Genomic DNA, 22,323 nt, shown 5'->3' on the forward strand with positions numbered 1-22,323 from the left:
CTACTGTGAGGGATCACAGCTGGGGAAGTATGCTCCTGCAAAAGTGATGCTAGAAATCCTCCTGCTGAAGAAATGGACATGCAGGTATGGGGCAACCCATCAGCAGACAGCACGGGCAAAAGAAAACAAGGGGGAAAAACCCTTCTGAATATGTTACATGCTCTTAAATGTGGGATAAAATTTAAATCCCAGAATGGCTCAGGCTGGAAGGGACCTCAGAGCTCAACTCCTCCAACCTCCCCACCATGGGCAGGGACACCTCTCAACTAGACTCAGCTGCTCAAGGCCTCATCCAGCCTGGCCTTCAACACCCCCAGGCAGGAGGCAGCCACAGCCTCCCTGGGCAGCCGATTCCAGAGTCCTATCACTGAAGAACTTCTTCCTAAGATCCAGTCTAATCTTCCCAAGATCCAGCCTAAACTTCAGCCACTGTTTCTCAAAGAGCTTCCTCCTTCTGGTTTTGTTTAGATAACCCCATCCATATTTCAGACTAAAATATTCTTTCCCTTGACCCATGCCTCTACCAGCTAAAAATTAGTACTCAATATTTTGCTGGAGATATTTTCCTTGCCTTACAGTGCTGATCTTGGTACAATAACCAGAACCACTTGTAGAGACATGGATGGCAGGAGATAAGTTTCAAAGCATTTGCACAGAAGCCCAGTTAGTGCAGCTGAATCAGATCTTGCTTTCTTCATGTGTGTTCCAGGCAGCTTCTCAAAATGGGATTTCCACATTTCCCCAGGAACAGCCCTCACATGGTGGTGCAGTGAGAACGTTTTTAGTTCTGATTTCATTCTGTTTAGGACTCTGCATTCAAATGGCATTTTATTGGGCAACTCTAGGTCACACTAAAACATTTCCAAGCTGACAGCAGTATCATAGAAACAGAATAGCTTAGGTTGGAAGGGACCTCAGAGCTCATCTCCAAGCTCCCCACCATGACGAGGGCTACCTCTCAACTAGACTCAGCTGACCAAGGCCTCATCCAACCTGGCCTTCAACACCCCCAGGCAGGAGGCAGCCACAGCCTCCCTGGGCAGCCTATTCCAGAGCCTCACCACCCTGGTACTGAAGAACTTCCTAAGATCCAGTCTGACCCTGCTCTCCCTCAGCTTCAAACCATTCCCCCTTGTCCTGTCTCTAGACACCCTCAGGAAAAGTCCCTCTGCAGCCTTCCTGCAGGATCCCTTCAGGTACTGGAAAGCAGCTCTCAGGTCCCCCTGGACTCTCCTCTTCTCCAGGCTGAACAACCCCAGCTCCCTCACCCTGCCCTCCCAGTAGAGATGCTTTAGCCCTTGCATCATCTTTGTTGCCTCCTCTGGACTCTCTCCAACAGTTCTGTGCCTTCTTTATGCTGGAGACACCAGAACTGGAGGCAGGATTGGAGGTGGGGTCGAGGTGGGGTATCCAGTAAGCCAAGCTACCAGTGTGAGTCAGATCCTACTCCGTGATCACAACAATCTGTATTTTTTGTGGTTTGTTTTTTTCTCCACAGATAACTTTGTCCAGAGACCTTCAAGACCATCCACAGAATCAGTCCACCACAACCCCCCCACCATTGAACTGTTGCACCGTTCTAGGTCACCCATCACCAACAATCACCGTCCATCACCAGACCCCGATCAGTGTCCGCTCAAGTCCCCTATGGACAACACTATCCGTCACCTCTCCCCAGCTGACAGGGTGCCAGGAGCCAGGCATCAGCAAGAGAACAACCACCAGGAGTCCTATCCTCTCTCAGTGTCCCCCATAGAAAACAACCACTGCCCACCTCCTTCGGAGGTGCTTCAGAAGCCCTCCAGCCCTCGCCAGGAGAACACCAGGGTCATCCAGCTGATGCCCAGCCCCATCATGCATCCTTTGATACTGAACCCCAGGCACTCCGACTTCAAACCACCCAGGTTCCCTGAGGATGGGCTGCACAGGGATGTAAAGCCAATCAACCTGTCCCACCGGGAAGAGTTAGCTTATATGAACCACATCATGGTGTCTGTGTCTCCTCCCGAGGACCACGCCATGCCCATTGGAAGAATAGCAGGTAAGTGGCATTCTCCAGGCTGCACCAAAGCTATTCATTCACAAGTGTGCTGTGCTCCATGTCTCCTTCTGCTCTGTCACCTCAGGAGTTCACTGGCACTCTGCAGGTTCCAGCACTTGTGTGGTTCAGAGAGTTAAATGGGAGTAAAGCAGTTTCAGGAGAGGCAGGCAGAGGGGCAGAAGTGACTTGCTTCTGACCACAGAATGCGTAATGGGTACTGAAACTTTTGTCTTGACGCTCTCTGCCTCCCTGTCCACTAGCAAGCCACTTGTTTCCCAAGATAAGGATCTCCAAAGCCTTGTCCTGCAGAGAGGTGGTTTTCCAAGAGCTGCATTCACATTGATGTCCAGTCCTATGGAAAGCAAAAAACCTTCTTGACCTTTGAGATAACACAGTCTCAAGCTCACTATTCTGGGGATGGTTGGACTGTTAAAATACCACCTCTGAGTCCTACATTGAAGGCTTTCCTGTGCTTCTCACACCAGGATTGTCCCTTCTTACAGGAACAAGGTTGCCTTTGTCCCACACAAACCACAGGCACTGTCTCATCTTTGTGATCATAAATAACTGACATCACAACAGCTGAGTCAGGAAGCTGAGCCTACAGAAAATGGGGGTTTGTGTTTGAAAGGCAGCTGTAAATAGACAGGGAGAGGTCGGAAGAAAAGGGGAATCCACCTTCAGGAATATGCTGGATGCCCCAAGAAGCAATTTCTTTAGAGAGCTGTAAATGCACACCACACTCAAATCCATCCCATGCATTTGTGTCAGCAGTGAGCTAAGGTGAGACCCAGCTGCTGTGTCCACAGAAGGACCTTTCAACAGACCTTGTCCTGTTTTGTGCTTAGTGCCTGAAATTTGTTCCAGGTGTGGTGCTGCCAGAGCCTTAATGAGCAAGAGTTTTTGTTTTCTTCAGACCTAACACTTTAAATTCAGAGAGTAGACATCTCACCATCTAGGGCTACACCAAGCACAGGGGCCATGCTCCTTTCCCATCAGGGAGATGGGTTACAGGAATTCATATTTTGACACTTTTGCCCTCCTGCTATTTGTATTTCTCCTTTTGGTTTTTACTTCCCACACTATTCCCAGCCAGTAAAGAAATAAATGTCATGGCACAGAAGATGCTTTACTGGTTGCATCACTGGAGATCTCCTTCCCATAAGGCACTCCTGGAAGATCAGGCAGCTTCTTCATTTTTATTTTTCTGAAGGAAAGGTTCTCTAAAAATGAAGCCTAGACTAAAAAGAATACAGGAAGGAATCTGGAGAGCAGGTGGTGATGTAAGTTTTCTCATTAGGCCCAGAAATTTTCTTACATGCTTTGGAACCTTTGGTTTCTGTAGGTTGTGCACTGGGTCCAGTGACACCAGCCCTGTAACAGTTACAGGCAGTACCTGTAACTGGTACTGCCATGGCCTTGCCATCTCTGCTGTTCGCAGGACACCAGAGCCTAAGCCTGTGGATACTTGGGCCTAACAGAGTTGCTTGGCAAGTGTGGAGCAGTTGGGAGTGCTGGACACAGGCTGCATTTGCACACTTAGCTGCTTTCACTTGTGCTCTTGTGGTGTTGGTTAGATCCACCAGCATGGGTGGGTCATCTGAAAGCGCTGCTGAAGTATTTCATGCCAGAAAGACCCAAAGTGTACTCAGGCATTCAGCTCAGGTGAAAGGCAGTGCTTTCTGGCCAGGGATCAGGGCATTTCACAGCTGGTAGTTGGCAGCATCTTAGACTTCTGCTGAATTTCACAGAATCATAGAATTGTCTGGCTTGGAAGGGACCTCAAGGATCATCTAGTTCAAAATCCGCCCCCCATTGGCAGGGACACTTGTCATTAGACCAGGTTGCCCAGAGCCACGTCCAGCCTGGCCTTAAAATCCTCCAGGGATGGGGCTTCTACCACCTGCCTGGGCAACCTGTTCCAGTGTCTCACCACCCTCATGGGGAAGAACTTCCTGTCTAGTCTAAATGTCTAATCTAAATCTGCCCTGCTCTAGCTTGGATCCATTGCCCCCCCCCCCAAGTCCTATCACTCCCTGACACCCTCAAAAGTCCCTCCCCAGCTTTCTTGTAGCCCCCTTCAGATACTGGAAGGCCACAAGAAGGTCTTCTCAGAGCCTTTTCTTCTCCAAACTGAACTGAATTTGCCACTGTTCTTCCATCAGTACCCCATATCCTCTACTTATAAATGCCCACATGCCTCACTTGCTGTACAGGCCCGGGCTGCTGCTGTTCTCCTTGGGTTGTGACAGCTCCTGAATTGTAGCTGGACCCTGTAAAGAGCTCACAGCCATTTAAAGGTGACAAAACCTGGGTTACCACCAAAAATGTAGAGAGCCTGTGTTTCATACCTGAAGCCAACTTCATCAGTGCTACTGAACTCAATAGCATTCAGTTCAAATCCAAACCTGCTTCCCACCCATTTCACCACCTCCAATTCAGAGCTATTACTATTATGTCATTTCATTTTAAGATCCTTTCTTTTTATGTCAGCATTTCTTTTAGGGTGTCAGGTAATGATAGGACTAGGGAGAATGGAGCAAAAATAGAAATGGGTAGATTCAGATTGGATGTTAGGAAGAAGTTTTACACCATGAGGGTGGTGAGACACTGGAACAGGTTGCCCAGGGAGGTGGTGGAAGCCTCACCCCTGGAGGGTTTTAACTCCAGGCTGGATGTGGCTGTGAGCCACCTGACCTGATGGAAAGCATCCCTGCCTATGGCAGGGGGACTGGAAATGGCTGATCCTTGAGGTCCCTTCCAACCCTAACAATTCTATGATTCTATTTCCCACCTGGCTGTGATTATCTCCCCTGACACTGCTATAGTTAACAGGGAGGCTTTTGACTATCAGTGGCTTGCCACTTGGATTTGAGGGAGACCATGAAAATCACACCACTTAGCTCTTGAACTGCACACACACATCAATTAAAGAGAGCTTCTTAAAAGCCCCTGCCATTAGTTCTGTGTTATGGATGAGGAACACTGATGGGTTGCGTGATGAAAAGATTTACCAACAGTCCGGTGCCAGAGCTAAGCACTTAGCACAGGATCACAGAATAGCAGAGGTTGGAAGGGACCTCCAGAGATCATCCAGTCCAACCCCCCTGCCAGAGCAGCAGCACCCAGGGCAGGTCACACAGGAGCACACCCAGGTGGGTTTGGAATGTCTGCAGAGAAGGAGACTCCACAATCTCTCTGGGCAGCCTGCTCCAGGGCTCTGGCACCCTCACAGGGAAAAAGTTTTCCCTTCTGTTCCCATGGCACCTCCTCTGCTCCAGCTTGCCCCCATTGCCCCTTGCCCCCATTGCCCCTTGTCCTGTCCTTGGACATCCCTGAGCAGAGCCTGGCTCCATCCTCCCCACACTGCCCTGCACATCTTTATCCCCAGGAATGAGGGCACCCCTCAGGCTCCTCTGCTCCAAGCTGCAGAGCCCCAGCTCCCTCAGCCTGGCCTCACAGGGAGATGTTCCACTGCCTTCAGCAGCTTTGTGGCTCTGTGCTGGACTCTCTCAAGCAGTTCCCTGAGGTCCTTCCTGACCTGAGGGGCCCAGAACTGGACAAAATATTCCAGATGTGGCCTCAGCAGGGCAGAGCAGAGGGGCAGGAGAACATCTCTTGACCCTACTAGCCACACCCTGATCAGAGTGGTGAGGAGAGAGCAGTAACTTTCTGCTGGCTGAACCATTAGCATGCAGGTGATTTCCAGGAGGGATAATGAAGAGGAACAGCTACCAGGGAAGTACTGTGGGCTGCTGACTGAAACATTGGGCTGTGTCCCAAAACGTGTTTTATTGCCAGCTCTTCCTGGATGGAAGAGTCCTCCCAGCCTCATGAACCTGTTCACTGGTAGGCAGAGCCTGCTTTTCCATGCAGCATTCAGTTGCTTGGTGCTGAGAAAGAAACCAAAGGTTGTGCTTGCTCTGTTTTCAGGAGGCTGATCAGTGGAGCGCTGGGATTCCAGTCAGACAAAATAATGACCTCTGCACACTGGCTTGACTAATCTTTCCTACCTTTTAATGTAATATGGTTTCTCAAAATATTAGTTTTACTGGTAAAGCACTTTCCCTCTTATAGCAAGGAACTTCAGTTTGAAGGTCTTTTCCTCTAATGCCATTTTATGCTCTTCTAGCAAAGCAGGAGGCATGAAGTATCTTTAGTTGCTCATTAAGGTCCATATATTATTCATCAATGGCTGGAGCTGATTTTTAGAATGATGTTGAACTCTCTTCTCAGCACAGTATGCATGAGTCTGGTCTGGAACTTTGGCAGGACTAGAGGTCATTGAGACACTGAGGTGCTGGAGGGTGTGCAGAGAAGAGCAGTGAGGCTGGGGAGGGGTTGGGAGGGCATCATACAAAGAGAGGCTGAGGGAGCTGGGGTTTAGTCTGGAGAGGAGAAGGTTGAGGGAAGACCTTATTGCTCTTTACAGGTGCCTGAGAGGAGGTTGGAGTGAGGCTGGTGTTGGTCTCTTCTCCCAAGTAAGGAGTGACAGGATGAGAAGAAATGGGTTTGAGTTGTTCCAGGGGAGGTTTAGGGACATGAGGAAAAACTTCTTGAGTTGAGAGGGTGGTGAGGGGTTGGAACAGGCTGCCCAAGGAGGTGGTGGAGTTGCCATCCCTGGGAGGTGTTCAAGAAGCTGTAGATGGATGTGATGCTTGGTGGTCATGGTGGTCACGGTAGCTGGGATGTGGTTGGACTTGATGATCTTAAAGGTCTTTTCCAGCCTTCATGATTCTATGATTGTGTTGGGATGATCCAAAGGCAGACTTGCAGGACCTTGTAGATACAGCAGACAATGGTGAAACTAAGTCACTCAGGCAGCAATAATCATCTCACTACTTTAAAATATTGAAGTATTAAAAACCCCTCAGAAGTGGAGTTTAGCAGGGTGGGGTTTTGGACAGTTTCCTGCACTGGAACTGCTAATTCAAAGCAGCAACAGTGTTTGGTGGTAGTCACTCCTACCTTGAACTCTAGCAAGCAGGCAGGCTGGCTGGCTGATTGTTAGCTCTAAGAGTCCATCTTGGTTCTCCCCAAATAGTCTCCAAGGATTTCACTCTGGGAGGGAATTTTTTTTTTTTTTAATGCAGTTGCAGTTTCAGTCAGGAGAGGTGTCTGAAATTAGCTCTTCCACAGAATGGAAATTCCACTCCCCATCCAGCTCTGAGTGGGAGGGGTTTGTTATCAGACATTTGAGGACTTTGTTGTCTCACAGAAGGTACTTCCCCAAGGGACAAGGAGAGGCAGGTACTGCTGCCTTGGCAGGTGTTCCCAGCCAGGCATGGCTGAGGCATGCACTGCAGCCCTGGTGGGACCACAGCTACCAGAAAACCTCACTGCAACCATCCTCAAGTGCTGCCCCCAAAGACTTCCTTGTGAGCTCTGCTGTTGACTTCCACCAGGGCAGGTTTTCACCACACAACTTCAGTCAGGTGTCAGAAATGTCCTTTATTTCAGACACCCATGGCCACCTCAAGCTTGCTAGCATGTAGGCAGATGGGAGCTGACATATTAGATCTCACCAGAGACCAGCCAGAGGCTTAAAGGTCATCACAGGAATCCCTGCAAAGGCTTTTATGGCATTACCCAACTCCAACAGGGTTCATTTTTCATAGAATCATGGACTCCTAGAATGGCTCAGGTTGGAAGGGACCTCAGAGCTCATCTCCTCCAACCTCCCCACCATGGGCAGGGACACCTCTCAACTAGACTCAGCTGCTCAAGGCCTCTTCCAGCCCAGCCTTCAACACCCCCAGGCAGGAGGCAGCCACAGCCTCCCTGGGCAGCCTGTTCCAGAGTCTCACCACCCTCCTGCTGAAGAACTTCTTCCTCAGCTCCAGTCTAACCCTGCTCTTCCTCAGCTTCAAACCATTCCCTTTTGTCCTGTCTCTAGACACCCTCAGGAAAAGTCCCTCTGCAGCCTTCCTGCAGGATCCCTTCAGCTATTGGAAGGCAGTTCTAAGGTTCCCCTGGAGTCTTCCCTTCTCCAGGCTGAACAAGCCCAGCCCCCTCAGCCTGTCCTCCCAGCAGAGGTGCTCCAGCCCTTGGATCATCTTTGTGGCCTCCTCTGGACTCACTCCAGCACCTCTCTATCCTTACGATTTTTGTTGTTTTGTCACAGAAGTTGACTGACAAACATCCGACTGGACCTGATGACATTCTGGTATTTACCTCACTTTTGATTCAGTCACTTAGAACTCACTGATACACTTCAGGATGTTTCTTGTGAGGATACACTGCTGGGCAGGTTCCTGGGATGTCCATCTCCCAGTTTCCTTTTCTCTACCTGCTTTGGGACTGAAAGGCTTCTTCATTACTGCTTGGCACTGAAACCTTGGGCACAACAAGCTCTTTTCTTGAGCATCACCCAGTACAGATGCTAATCAAACAGGTGTGTAGGTGTGAAATGCAAAGTGCTGTAGAGCAGTGCTGGGTGCTACTGGACCTTCCCTCAGGGGCCTTCTGGAGTTGGGACCCGATAAACCCCATGAAGCTCCAGGTTCACTCTGTGCTGCAGCCCTCTCCCCGTTCCTACAAGCAGTGTAGAAGGGTGGTGTTGCTATGCCCTGCCTGCCCCACCCTGCCATCACTTTGGATCCTGTTCTGCACTTGGGGGGAAGTCTGCAGGCAGGGCAGTCTTGTGCCTGTTGCCTGCTGACTGTTCTTAGCAGCTGGGTTCCCCTAGCAGCTGGGCTCTATCTGACTTTATGAGCTGCCTGATTTGTTTCTTCCCCTTCAGGAGCCTGAGGAGAAGCCAGGTAATGTTTAAACTGCTCTGAGGCACTGAATTGGTTTGACCCACAAAGCTATTGACTGCTGTTGCAATGAGGACAGGCAAGATTCTTACCCTGCCAAAGCCATGCAAGAGATCTGACTGCAGCTTGGCTTCTGGCTTGCCTCAGCCTCTCAGCCTGCCACCCATGGAAGAGTACAGGGGTGCAGCATGAACCCTGCATGTGTGTAAGCAACCTGTCAGTAAAAAACAGTCTGACAGTTGAGACTGAAAATGCTGTCCCTGCTAGGAGTGCATCAGCTAGGAGTGACTCATGTTGTACTCGCAGCTACAAACAGCACTTAGGCTGGGCGTGGGCTGTGTGTTAGCTCTGAGCACAGAGAGGTCTTCCCATAGCTCTGTAGGGATGGTAGCTTGGTTGTTTCCTGTTGGAAAGGGAACAGGCTGAAGGATTCTCCTACCCTTTTGTTTGAAAAACTTCCATCACTTCTCATAACTTGCAGGAGAGGGGAAGGAGAGGTTAGCTGAGTGAGTCTTTCACAAACATACTGCTGAAAAAAGACCTGCTATTCGATTAAGACTTTTGATTGTCTTTACTTTGGAGTTGAGCTGGAAAGCTTCTTTCAAAGAAGGAGAAGAACACAAACTCAACTGCTGGAGTTCTTAGATTCATAACACTGGAAATGCAGAGCTAAAACATCACAAGTCACCACACTTCAAAACGTGGCACCTTGCTCATCACAGTGTCCTCAACTTCTGTAGTAGGACCAGAGCCCCTGCAACTGCATTTGCTCCAGAAGTATCCATGTGACATTTATGACAGCAAAACCCTTTGTGTAGATGCAGCTACACCACATTTGTTTATTTTCCTCTCTGTACAGCATAGCTCTATAGGCACAGACACAGTTACTACACAATGGACATGCTGAGTGGAGGGTGGGAAAAGGGGCACAGAATTGTTACACCTTTGGAGTAAATGGGATAAACCCAAAGAAATCTCGCTGTGAGGATAGGCTGAGAGAGCTGGAGAAGTCTGGAGAAGAGAAGACTCCGGGGGGAACTTAGAGCTGCCTTCCAGTCCCTGAAGGGATCCTACAGGGAGGCTGCAGAGGGACTTTTCCTGAGGGTGTCTGAAGGCAGGACAAGGGGGAATGGTTTGAAGCTGAGGAAGAGCAGGGTTAGACTGGAGCTGAGGAAGAAGTTCTTCAGTAGGAGGGTGGTGAGACTCTGGAATAGGCTGCCCAGGGAGGTTGTGGCTGCCTCCTGCCTGGGAGTGTTGAAGGCCAGGTTGGATGAGGCCTTGATCAGCTGAGTCTAGTTGAGAGGTGTCCCTGCCCATGGTGGGAGGTTGGAGGAGATGAGCTCTGAGGTCCCTTCCAAATGGAGCCATCCTAGGATTCTATGGTTCTATGATACAGTCACTTGGTGGCTGGTGACTTTATCCCGGAATCAGAGTGCTGCTTTGTAAACAGAAACCTTCTACCAGAAAGTCACTTCCATGGACAGACATGTCCACATGACCTGCTGTGGCACTTGATACTGGGATGAGGCTGTGCCAGCCAGGTCTGTGACGTGTCTTGTTTTACAGCCACCTCCATCCTACCTGCAGAGGTACAGGAGCAAGAATTGCAGTCAGGACTTGTTCTGGTCCCCACAGAAGCTAGGACTTCCCAAGCCACTGGAAGGCTCTATCATTTAGATTTCTTCCTTCGTGTTGCTGTAGTGCAGCACCTACATGCCATGGTTAGAGACACATGCTAAGTGGGCTCAGAGCACCCTCAGTCTCCACTAGCGTCAGCCCCATGCTAAACACCTGGTGAAGAAACTATCCTGTGACTGAGAACATGCCCCCTGTTTTCCTTGGGGATTGCACACTTCCTTCAGGCTGAGCTGAGCAAAAACCACAGGAGGTTTCCTTAGCAAGATAGATGGAGGAGTGCTCTCCAGCACTGTGGTGAGGCAGGAAAAGAACACCACTTTACTAACACTGGAGACGCTGTCTGTCTGGTGGAGGCAGGAGCATGGAATGGGAGAACAGGGCAAAAAAATCAGTCATGATTTCATGCTTCAGCTTTCAGAGTTCAGCTTGCAAATTCTCCATCTATCAAGCTGTTCACATATCCTTTGTGATCCGAGTGCTCTGTTCTACAGTCTCATGAGGGATAAGAACCTTTCGGATCCTCCTTCCCCTTACAAGATTTTAGTGCCAAAGACAGAGCTTGGCCTCATCTTGCTGTGTTACTTCTGCAAGCTCACAGCACAACTGCTTGCAGGATGGCAGCCTCAGGTTCCTGCTCTCCCACTCGGCGCTGGGTACGAGGCAGAAGCGGTGCACAACTGTTGCATTGTGAGATCTGGCATCCTCTCTCCTCAGCCCCAGCTTGAATTTACTGAGCTGAACAAACAGTTGTCTGTCAAGAGGTTTCTCCACATAGAAACATTGGCTGTACTGTACCAGCTTCCCATCCTGCTTCCCACAGCAGCAAGCATCCCCAGAAAGAATTCTCTTTTCCCTCAATAACCTGGACAGGGATCAGCATACAGGGATGAGTAGGACTGCTCCCATCTCAGGATCAGTGTTCCCCCAATCCTCAGTGCCATTTAACCACTTCATCATGAGACTTGGCTACTTTTTTGGCTTCATGTTGTCTATTCAGATAAGTGTGCAGCTACTGAGGATGGGTTATCTCCACACAGCAGTAATCCTACTGCAGCAGGCCCTTCTGTCTTAGTTTGCTGTCAGTTGTTCTCCCAGGATTTCTTTTGCTATGGAAGAGGCTTCCAGCAAGAACAGAAGAGCTGATTTGATAAGATCCAGCCATGTGTCTTCTTTCTCCTTGGCACCAGCTTTGTCTTATCTCCCTCCATTTGTTTGATGAGAGCAAGTTCTCACTGGAGTAGTCCTAACCATACTCCTCTAACAAACAAGAGTCCCAGCCAGCCTGATGAGCTTCGTGTGCCAGTTAGACAGCTCCAAGGTCCACTTGGGTCATGCAGAAAGCTGTGCCTGCTGCACTGTACAGGATGTGGTTAAAGTGCAGCTGGAGTTCACCTCCATGGCAAGCCTAAACCTGAACTCAGGAGCTGTCTTCCTTTGTGATTTGCTGGTTCTGGCTTAAACAAGTAGCAATGGTCTTCTCTGAGACTTACTGATCTTCTCCAGTAAGGGGGATGATCACAGGCTGAGGGTCCATGGGGCCTTCTAAGCATCTCCCTCTTTCTTCCCTGCCCTCACCTTCTCTTCCAGTGTAGTCTTGCCAGCTTCTTCGTGCAGCCTGCAGCATTCTGTAGATCATCTGGCAAGCAGATTCAGCTCTGATACAGCAGAAAGCCAGCTGGTGTTTTCTGCAGGGCTTTTGTCTTCTGTTTAAGTGATTTAAGTCAGCTCACAGCAAAATCTTCCATGGAGCCAGCACAAGGTAAGCAGCAGGAGAAAGGGAGGACTAAATGGAAGGGAGGTCATGACCTTCTCACAGCACCTGTGGACAGCTGAATTTGACCAGTTCATCACTTTGGTAGCCTGAGCATCACCTTGTTAGCTCTCCTAACCACACTTCAGGTGTGCTTCAGGAAACCTGAGCAGCAGTGAACAGCGTTTGCTTGCTTCACTGTACACAAATGCAGCCTTAGCACAAATCACCTTGTAAAATAAAGGGGCCTGGGCTTGGGAGAGCTCCTCAGCTGGTAGAAATCCCAGAATCATTTCATTCAGATGATGTCATGCTGGAGAAATTTTAGGCTAAGCTACTCAGCATGGGGTAAGGCCACAGCTGGTGCCAGAGGAAGCATGACAACGTGACTTTGGCAGGGTCTCTTCCTCCCTGAAGTCATGTTAGTGTCCAGCATGACTCTGTGCAGGTCAGCCATCAGCCAGACCCAGTGCATTTTCTGTAATGAATGATGTGGGTGAGTCCCCTGAAACTTCTCTGTAATGCAGAGAGGGTTTTGGTAGCTGGCACGTGAAGAGGGCCAGCACTGCTCCTGACCTGAGGGCATCACTTAAACCAGAGGGGTCTCAGTTGTGTGTAGCAGATACTGCAGGGCAAGGCAATGTTAGGTTCCAAACCAAAGAGGCCTCCAGCACGTGTATGCCTGTGCATGATGTGGTCTAAGGGAGCACAGACACAAGACTCCCAGTACTGCAGCATCAAGAGTACTCAGCTTGTGCCTGCTACAGCCAGGTGACTCCAGAGCATTCATCACGACTGCACAAGTGTCAAAAGACTAAGAACCTAAGGTCATAGAATCATAGAATGGTTTGGTTGGAAGAGGGCTCCTAAGGCCATCTACTCCAACCCCCCTGCAGTCAGCAGGGGCATCTTCCACTAGATCAGGTTGCCCAGTCTTGTAGAGCCTCACCTTGAATATCTCCAGGAATAGGGCCTCAACTACCTCCCTGGGCAACCTGTTGTAGTGTTCCAGCACCCTCCTGGTGCAGAACTTGTTCCTCACATCCAATCTAAATCTGCTCTGCTCTCATTTCAAACCATTGCCCCTCATCCTGTCTCTGCAGGTCTTTGCAAACAGTCTCTCTGCAGCCTTTTTATAGCCCCCTTCAGCTACTGGAAGGCTGCTCTTAGGTCACCCTGGAGCCTTCTCTTCTGCAGGCTGAACACCCCCAACTCCCTCAGCCTGTCCTCATAGCAGAGGTGCTGCAGCCCCCTGATCAATTTCATGTCCTTCCTCTGGACTTGCTCCATCAGGTCCATGTCTTTTCTGTGTTGAGGGCTTCCAGAACTGGAGCTCCAGGTGAGGTCTCAGCAGAGCAGAGTGGCAGAATCCCCTCTCTCCATCTGCTGGCCATGCTGCTTGTGCTGCAGCCCAAGATGCATCATGCTGAGATGCCATTTGAGTTGGAAGGGATGGATGTACTGCTATCATGTAGCCATTAGGAAGTTTTGTTGTCTGTGGGGAAGGTTTTGCCTGTGGACTCAGAAGGATATTTGAAATGAAGGGTCTGTAATGCAGGCTTCCTCTCACAGTGTCTGTTTGTTTGACTGTCACAAGGGATTTTTAATGACAGTATTACTGCAGAAAGCTGCACCATGCCTCTCCACTTGAAGGTAGAGTTTGCCCTCGTTCCCAGCCACACAGTTGAGCCTTGCCCAGTAGCACAGCTGAGAAGGTGGTGGGAGCTGGAAATCTCAGCTTCCAGGAGCCCTGCAACACTGCTGGACCTGTTAACCACCCTGCCACTGGGTGTGCTAGGGGGAAATGTTTCCTTGTCCTACAGAGAGAGTTACTTTCTAAGCAAGCTTATTTTAGCCAAAAGGCAGGAAATTGCAACATGCTCAAACCATTGAGGTACCAGCCCTGACTCTCCCCTTTTGAAAGTGTGACTCAACTACCAGTGGCCTCAGCAGCATCCCTGTGCTTTCTTGCCATTGCTCACCAGCCAGCATACCCCCTGTGGAGAGTACCCCCCTGTGATTGCTCCTTTGGAGGCCCTTCTGACAGCTAAGGAAGTGATTTAGTCTTCATGGAGTCCTTCACACTGCCCAGACTTTGCTCAAACAACTGATTTGCACTGACAAAACAACTCTCTATACACAAGCCCTTCTCTCCATTTCTCTGTCCTTCCTGACAATGCATGGAACACTTCTGACCTTCCTGGAGGATGTGACTTTCTGTGTTGTCTTCACCAGCCTCTTTTCCCAGGGGAGAAGCTCCTTTCAATAGCATTTTCTAGCACTGCCCCTTCTTGGGTTTCCACCAGTTTCAAATGCTTGCAATCCACTCCAAAAGGGCTCTGGTCTTCTCTAGATTCATTACACTTGCTAAGAGTTCATAGAATCATAGAATGGTCTGGGTTAGAAGGGACCTCTGAAAATCATCTAGTCCAACCCCCCTCTGCAGTCAGTTGACAGTGTTTGACCTAGAGCTTCTATTCTCCTATTAAAGATGGCCTCTACTAGCCTAATAATTATTTAGCTGCTGCTCCTCTGTCAGTCAGGGAGACCCCTCCAGAACCTCCTGGGTTTTTACTGGGCATTCTGGGGAGAAAGACACCCATGTGTAGTTAGAAACAAACAAACCCTGAGCGCCTGTGCTCTAATTCCTCAAGGTCTCCCATGTGACATCTGAAAATAAGGCAAACTGATTTAGGTCCTCTGCAAACAGAGCTCAGACATCTCCTAAATTGTGCTGCCAAGCATCAGCTGGTTCCTAATGACTTCAGTGTGCATGCTCCTAGCTCTCAGCAGAGGTGAGAAGAAATGAAGTGAGCCTAAAGCTTTCCTACTGGTGTTTAGATCTAATGCTTTTGTTTTCCTCTTTGCAGTGGCTGGAGACACAGTTGCCACGGTTGCACTGATGCATGCCAGCTCAGTCAGATACCTCAAGTTGCTGACAGAGAAGTGCAGTTTTTGCAGACATGTTTTTTAAGTGGTTGTAGGAGCCAAGCAGAATTTTCAGGAGGTTTTTGTTTTCTTTTTGAAGCAAACAAGAGGTCCAAGACACTTGGGTGGTTGGTTTGGTTTTTTTGTGTGAATTCCATCAGCCTACTAAATACCTCTGCAAGTCTGAGCAGCTCAGTCAGTTTAGAATATGAGATGGGGCCCTTGATCACTCAGGACTTCTCTTGTGAAGATCTCAAGATGCAGATCTGAGGGTTTTTTTCTCATGTGAGGAATATTTATATTCAAGCTTAGCCTGAACCCACTCTAAAAATTAAAAGAACAACAAAAAACAAATCTCCATTTTAATGCTACCTCTTCTTCAAGTCTGAAGCTCAGTTGTTAGTCCAGTAATTTGCCACCCAGACATCTCAGGCTGAATTTTATTGTGTTTTCTTGCTTTTGTGAAGGAGGGTGCACAGTGCAGGCAGGGTAGGCAATGGATAATCACTAGCACCATTAGATTCAACCAGCTTCAAGGTGAAATGTGCAGCCCTGGCACAATGCACAGGGCTGCTGTTAAGGAGCCATCAGCTCCTTGAAACTGCTCCAGGAGCCAGTGTAGAGAGGCTATTAGGGGTCTGCCATCCCCACCAGTAGGAGCTCTATTTATACACTTGCAAGTGTCTTTGGTTGCCTGCTCTTTAACCACTCTAATAAGCCCTCTCTCAAAGGCTAGTTTGGCTTTCAAAGTAGAATGCAACTTCACAGCCATCTTAGGGCTCTGGAGAGCTGAGCTATACAGCCCCTGTTGTTTCTGCCAGCAGCAGAAGCCCCAGCTTTGTGCAGCTCACTTGCCATATTTCACAGCTGCCAGTTACTACACTGTGCTGTGCACACACACATTGCAAGCAGGAAGTAGGAGCAGCTCAGTTCTTGGCTTCCTCTGTCTCAAGAGACTGCCATGAAACTGAAAAACACTAAAGTAAAACCTAAGTATCTGTTAGACCTTTAATTAGCGACCTGAGGAGTGTTTGCCAAGAGGAAATTTGAATTCAATTATCCAAATAGAAAGTATTTAACCTCTCAATAGCACTCAAGTAATTATAATACTTGGATTGTTTTTGGGGGGTTGTGTGTTGTTTTTTTTTTTTTTAAGAAACCTTAAAGAAATAAAACAAAAAGCAAACCGAAAACTGTCAGAAGGTGTCAATTTCCTAAGACATGAAGTGTCCCAAGGCAAGCTGTGACATTGCCCATGCTTTAGACTCTTCATGCTGCACAGGAAGGAGCAGCTTTGAGCAGGAAGAGCAGGTTGCAGGTCCCCAGTGAAGCAGTGAGCAACAGCAGCAGGCTGGCAGAGGTGGGTTTGTGTGCAGCAGCCCAACAGTGAACACAGCTAAGGGCAGCAGGTCACCTCACGCAGCTCGTCATCTCCTAAGGGTCTTGGCCAGCGTTAGGTCAGGCAGGGAAAAGGAGGGCAAAGGGCTCACAGGCTTGTGGGGCCTGGCCTGCAGAAGGAACCCCAGCTGGAGCTGTGTCCAGAGAGTGCAACAAAGCTTGTGGTCTGGAGAACAGGGCTGGGAGGAGCAGCTGAGGGATCTGGGGTTGTTCAGCCTGGAGAAGAGGAGGCTGAGGGGAGACCTTCTGGCTCTCTACAACCCTCTGAAAGTAGGTTTTAGCCAGGTGGGATTGGTCTATTCTCCCAAGGAACAAGTGACAGGACAAGAGGAAATGCCCTCAAGTTGTACCAGGGGAGGTTTAGGTTGGACATCAGAAGAAACTCCTTCACTGAAAAGAGTTCTCAAAGACTGGCACAGGCTCCTCAGGGAGGTAGTTGAATCCCCATCCCTGGAGGTGTTTCAGAGCTTCAGAGATGTGGTGCAGAGGGACACGGTTTAGCACCAGCCTTGGTCAAGTTAGAGCATGGTTGGAAGGATGATCTTAAAGGTCTTTTCCAACCATACTGATTCTATTCTATGGCTACAACACATCAGAAGGGGCTGAATCCTCTAGGATATTTTGCAGACATTGGTCCCTATGAACCACACCATCTGCCATTCAGATTGCAGAAGCTGTTTCAGCCCTGCTCCCAACTGTCCTTTCACCACACATCTACCCAGAGGTGAATCCCAAGGCAGAAGTCATTATTGTCTTGCTTCTCTCTCCACAGACTGTAGGTTGCTCTGGGACTATGTTTATCAGCTGCTTTCTGACAGCCGGTACGAGAATTTCATCCGATGGGAGGACAAGGAATCCAAAATCTTTCGGATAGTGGATCCCAACGGGCTGGCCCGGCTGTGGGGAAACCACAAGGTAAGGAAGCAAAGCCCCTTCACCCTTTGTGTTCTCACAGGGTGCACTCATGAACAGAGGGAGAAGGAAGAAAGCATCTGCACATAAACTGCTGCTGGAAAATTGTGATCTTTCATGCTATACATGTGAGAAATAGAAATCATCCAGCCTTAAACCCACCTTTCATCTAGAGAACCTGCTGGGTTGGTTTTTAAGTCACTTAGTTGTAAACAGATTTGATTACAAAGAGTCCAACAATCAAGGGTCCTTCTCTCTCAAGGCAGCTCATTTCTTCCTGAAACCCCATGCAAAGTAAGTTCAGGTGAGATGTGGTCTGCCACATCTGGCCACAAAGATGATCCAAGGGCTGGAGCAGCTCTGCTATGAGCATAGGCTGAGGGAGCTGGGGGTGTTCAGCCTGGAGAAGGGAAGACTCTGGGGAGACCTTAAAGCTGCATTCCAATAGCTGAAGGGATCCTGCAGGAAGGCTGCAGAGGGATTTTTCCTGAGGGTGTCTAGAGACAGGACAAGGGGGAATGGTTTGAAGCTGAGGGAGAGCAGGGCTAGACTGGAGCTTAGGAAAAAGTTCTTCAGTGCTAGATGGTAAGACTCTGGAACAGGCTGCCCAGGGAGGCTGTGGCTGCCTCCTGCCTGGGGGTGTTGAAGGCCAGGTTGGATGAGGCCTTGAGCAGCTGAGTCTAGTTGAGAGGTGTCCCTGGCCATGGTGGGGAGGTTGGAGGAGATGAGCTCTGAGGTCCCTTCCAGACTGAGCCATTCTAGGATTCAGTTTTTGCAGACTGTCCGGTGGCACTCCCCAGATGTTACAGGGCTATGGATTTCCCTGTCAGAGGGTAACTCTGCTTTGTTCTCGGGGAAGCAGTTACTGATTTTTGCCGTTTAGGGCCGAGTATGTACAGCTATGTACAGCTATCTCGGTGGGTTTGTGATGAATACAGGAGTGGTCAGCATGAATTTCCAAAAGGGAAGTCATGCTTGACCACTGTGATACCCATCTGCAATGAAATAATGAGCTCAGTGGACACAGGGAGCATAGTGGTTGTAGCTTATCTTGATTTTACAAAGCCTTTTTAGACTGTCTCTCAAAATGTCCTCACACAGTAGGAAAAAACATGACCCAGACAAGAATATAGTGAGGTAAATGGAGAACTGGCTGGACCACTGGGCTGAGTCACAGAATGGTAGGGTTTGGAAGGGACCTCTGGGGATCATCATCTAGTCCAATCCCCCTGCTAAAACATGTTCACCTAAAGCAGGTTGCACAGCATTGTGTCTCGGTGGGTTTTGAAAGTCTCCAGAGAAGGAGACTCCACAACCTCTCTGGCAACCTGCTCCAATAGTCAATCACCCTCAAAATGAAGGTTTTTTTCCTTAAGTTCAAGAGACACCTCCTGTGCTCTAATTTGTACCCATTGCCGCTTGTCCTGTCACTGGGCAGCACTCAAAATAGGCCAGCCCCATCCTCATGGACTCCACCCTTTAGATACGGTAAGCATTGATCAGAACCCTTCTCAGTCTTGTCTGTTCCAGGCTAAAGAGCCTCTCAGCCTCACTTTGTAAGAGGGATGCTCCAGTGCCCTAATCATCTTCCTGGCCCTCCATTGGACTCTCTCCTGTATTTCCCTGTCCCTCTTGAACTGGGGAGTCCAGAACTGAACACAATACTTCACATGCAGAGTAGAGGAGGAGGAAAACCTCCCTTGATCTGCTGGCCACACTTAATGTACCCCAGAAGACCATTGGCCTTCTTGGCCATGAGGGCACATTGCTGGCTCATGGTGAACTTGTTGCCCACTAGCACTGCCAGGTCCTTCACAGAGTTGCTTTCCAGCAGGTCACTTCCTAACCTGTCCTGCTGCAGGGGCTTGTTCCTCCCCAGGTGCAGGAGGAGTCCCTATGCTTGCCCTTGTTGAACTTCATGTGGTTCACCTCTGCAGCAATCCAGCCAGGTCCAGGCAGCACACTCTGGCAGGGTGTCAGCCACTCCTCCCAGTTGTGTGTCATCAGCAAACTTGCTGAGAGTACACTTGCACTCTGCTCCTTCATCCAGGCCCTTGATGAAGATGTTGAACATGACTGACCCTGGGGGCCTCCAACTTGACCTGTACCATTGGTCACAACCCTCTGAGCTCTGTCATTCACCACAAAATCCAGTCACTAGTGATGTGACCCCAGGGACTGATTCAGGGCCAATGCCCTTTAGCATCTGCATTAATGACCTGGATGATGGGACAGAGCACAGCATCAGCAAGGTCTTGGACAATACTGGGAAGGGAAGAATTGCCTGTTCCACCAGAGGGTTGTGCTGCCATCCAGAGGGACCTGGACAGAATGGAGAAATGGACTAGGGAATTTCATGAAACTTAACAAGGGACAATGTAAAGTCGTCCACCTGGGGAGGGATGACCTGGGGAAGTGTGGGACTTTACATTACCCCAAGTGGAGGCTGCCCACATACAGCTCCACCAGTGGCTGTCACTTCTGCCTTTTGACACTCAGCTTCAGCAGGGCCATGCCTTAGTCCCCCTGCAGTGCCCTGGCCATGGCCCTTAGGGTTAGCAGCTCCCAGAATGAAGGGGAGGCTCTGTCACAGAAGCAAATGTACAACCTAATGGGCTTCTTGATTTACACCCATCTACCAAGGGGAGGAACAGCTGGGTCTCCACAGTGCTCTGTAAGCATTAACTGGTTAATGGAGGGGAATCCCAGAGGAGCAGTGCTCTCAGCAGGGATGGCTGACAGGCTCAATCTGTTAACCATTGTTCTTAGGCTCCTACCAAAGGTGGTTCTCCCCCTGTACTCTGCCCTGGTGAAACCTCACCTGGAATATTGCATCCAGTTCTGGGCTCCCCAGTTCAAAAGGGACAGGGATCTGCTGGAGAGAGTCCAACAGAGAGCTACCAGGATGATGAAGGGATGGAGCACTGCCGTGTGAGGAGAGGCTGAGACCTGGGGCTGTTTAGTCTGCAGAAGAGAAGACTGAGAGAAGATTTAATAAAAGTTTATAAGTATCTGAGGGCTGGGGGTCAAGAGGGAGGGGACAGGCTCTGCTCAGTTGTACCCTGGGACAGGACAAGAGGCAATGGATAGAAACTACAGCACAGGAGGTTCCACCTCAACATGAGGAGGAACTTCTTCACTGGGAGGGTCACAGAGCACTGGAACAGGCTGCCCAGAGAGGTTGTGGAGTCTCCTTCTCTGGAGACTTTCAAGCCCCATCTGGATGTGTTCCTGTGCAACCTGTGCTAAATTCTATGGTCCTACTCTGGTGGGGGGGGGGGGGTGTTGGACTTGATGATCTCCTGAGGTCCCTTCCAACCCCTAACATCCTTTGGTCCTGTGAAGAACAGGCCTGTCACATCCCACTTGGCATGAACATCTCCCTCCACCTACTGTCTCCTCTCGTGGCTGATGAAGCCTTTTGTTACCTGCGATGCAAGAGACTGCACAAAACCTCACTCTGACTTTTTGTTAGACTTTCTTGCTTCAATTGCCCTGAGTGAAAAGAGGCCCATAAAATTTGGTGATGAGGGCTGGAGGGGCAGGATGGGCCTGCGAACTGCAGAAGTATGGAACATGTAATTTCTTGAACCAACTCGGTTACTTCAGCGATAGTTCTGCAACTCCTTTTGAGGCTTGGGAAGCTTTTCATGAATCATCTCACCCTGTTTTCCATTTTCTTTTGAAAAAAACAGAACAGAACAAATATGACTTATGAGAAGATGTCCAGAGCCCTACGCCACTACTACAAACTAAATATCATCCGGAAGGAGCCAGGACAAAGGCTTTTGTTCAGGTAATTTGTTCTTTTCTTTGCCATCCCTGTCTACAGACAGCTCAGGTGTTGAAGATGGGGAAGGGAATTGTGTGTGTGATGCTTCGTTGTGACAGCTGTAACACAGGTGACAATGGGCATCCATTTGTGGAAGCTGCCTAGAGCAGTGCTTCCAAGCTTTCAGAGCAACTGCAGCGGTTTAGGCAAACAGGACCCTGTGGCAGTGGTCAGTGGAGTCAGAGAATCCTTTTCACTGGCTTCAAGCAGGCTGTGCCATTGTTTAAGACCTTGGCTAAATGATTCATGATCTCAGCCAAACTGCTAGAAAACTTGCTCCAAATTGACTTCTCCAACACAGCTGCCAGCGAAAGCTAAGCAGGGAGCAGGCATTTCCTCAAGTGCATCAGCATAACAGAAGTGCTGATGACCATGTTTTCACTGGTGCTGCCCCGGAGGAAGAGAGGGACCTGCAAGAGCTGTTCATCAAATGCATGGGATGGGAGGATACAACCATGAATTTAGGAAACAGAGCCTGAAACAGCATTAAAACAGGGAATTGCTTGTACAGACTTGAGTGTGGCTGGCAGAGGGCAAGGGCACTCCAGTTCTCTTTAGGCAAGACCAGTGAATGTAGTGCATACACCTGACCTGCAGAGCACTGAACTCACACCAAGGGCTGCTTTGATGTCAGTGGTCTGGGTCCAGTATGTGCTTGGAAATGGTATGTGGTGGGTTGACATTACCCCCCAAAATAAAATTGCCAGGTCAGCTCAGTTGGAAAGCAAATGAAGCAATATTTACAAGCACACTAAAATCTAGAAATATGGAATGCAATGAAAAATGTACAAAATATACAATATTTACATATATTTACAATTCATAAACAACACAAGAACCCCCCTGGACAAAACCAGCTTCCCCTTCTCCACTCCCTTCCCCCCTGTACAATGTAAAAGAGAGAGAAGAGTAGAAAGTAGCTTGTTAGTACTTAACCACAACAAAGAAACACAGCCAAGGTCAGCAAGCCAGCAGAAGCTACCAGCTGGTATCTATCTGCTAGAGCGACAAAGCTGAAAAGAACAAGAGTTAGTTTATACAACTAACTTTATGTTAGTTATCAGAC

General features: G+C 49.2%; 1 protein-coding gene across 1 annotated transcript in view; it reads left to right on the forward strand.

The window, feature by feature from the left end:
* ETV6 (ETS variant transcription factor 6) overlaps positions 1 to 22,323 on the forward strand; it is a 146,387-nt gene that overhangs the window by 121,039 nt on the left and 3,025 nt on the right. Inside the window, exons 5-7 of the mRNA XM_054399537.1 lie at positions 1,499 to 2,041; positions 17,286 to 17,428; positions 21,121 to 21,221. Coding sequence (XP_054255512.1) covers positions 1,499 to 2,041; positions 17,286 to 17,428; positions 21,121 to 21,221 — 787 coding nt within the window. The remainder of the gene's footprint in view (positions 1 to 1,498; positions 2,042 to 17,285; positions 17,429 to 21,120; positions 21,222 to 22,323) is intronic.

This window comes from Indicator indicator, chromosome 3 (genome assembly GCF_027791375.1).
Source record: "Indicator indicator isolate 239-I01 chromosome 3, UM_Iind_1.1, whole genome shotgun sequence".
In the NCBI taxonomy this organism is placed as follows: Eukaryota; Metazoa; Chordata; class Aves; order Piciformes; family Indicatoridae; genus Indicator; species Indicator indicator.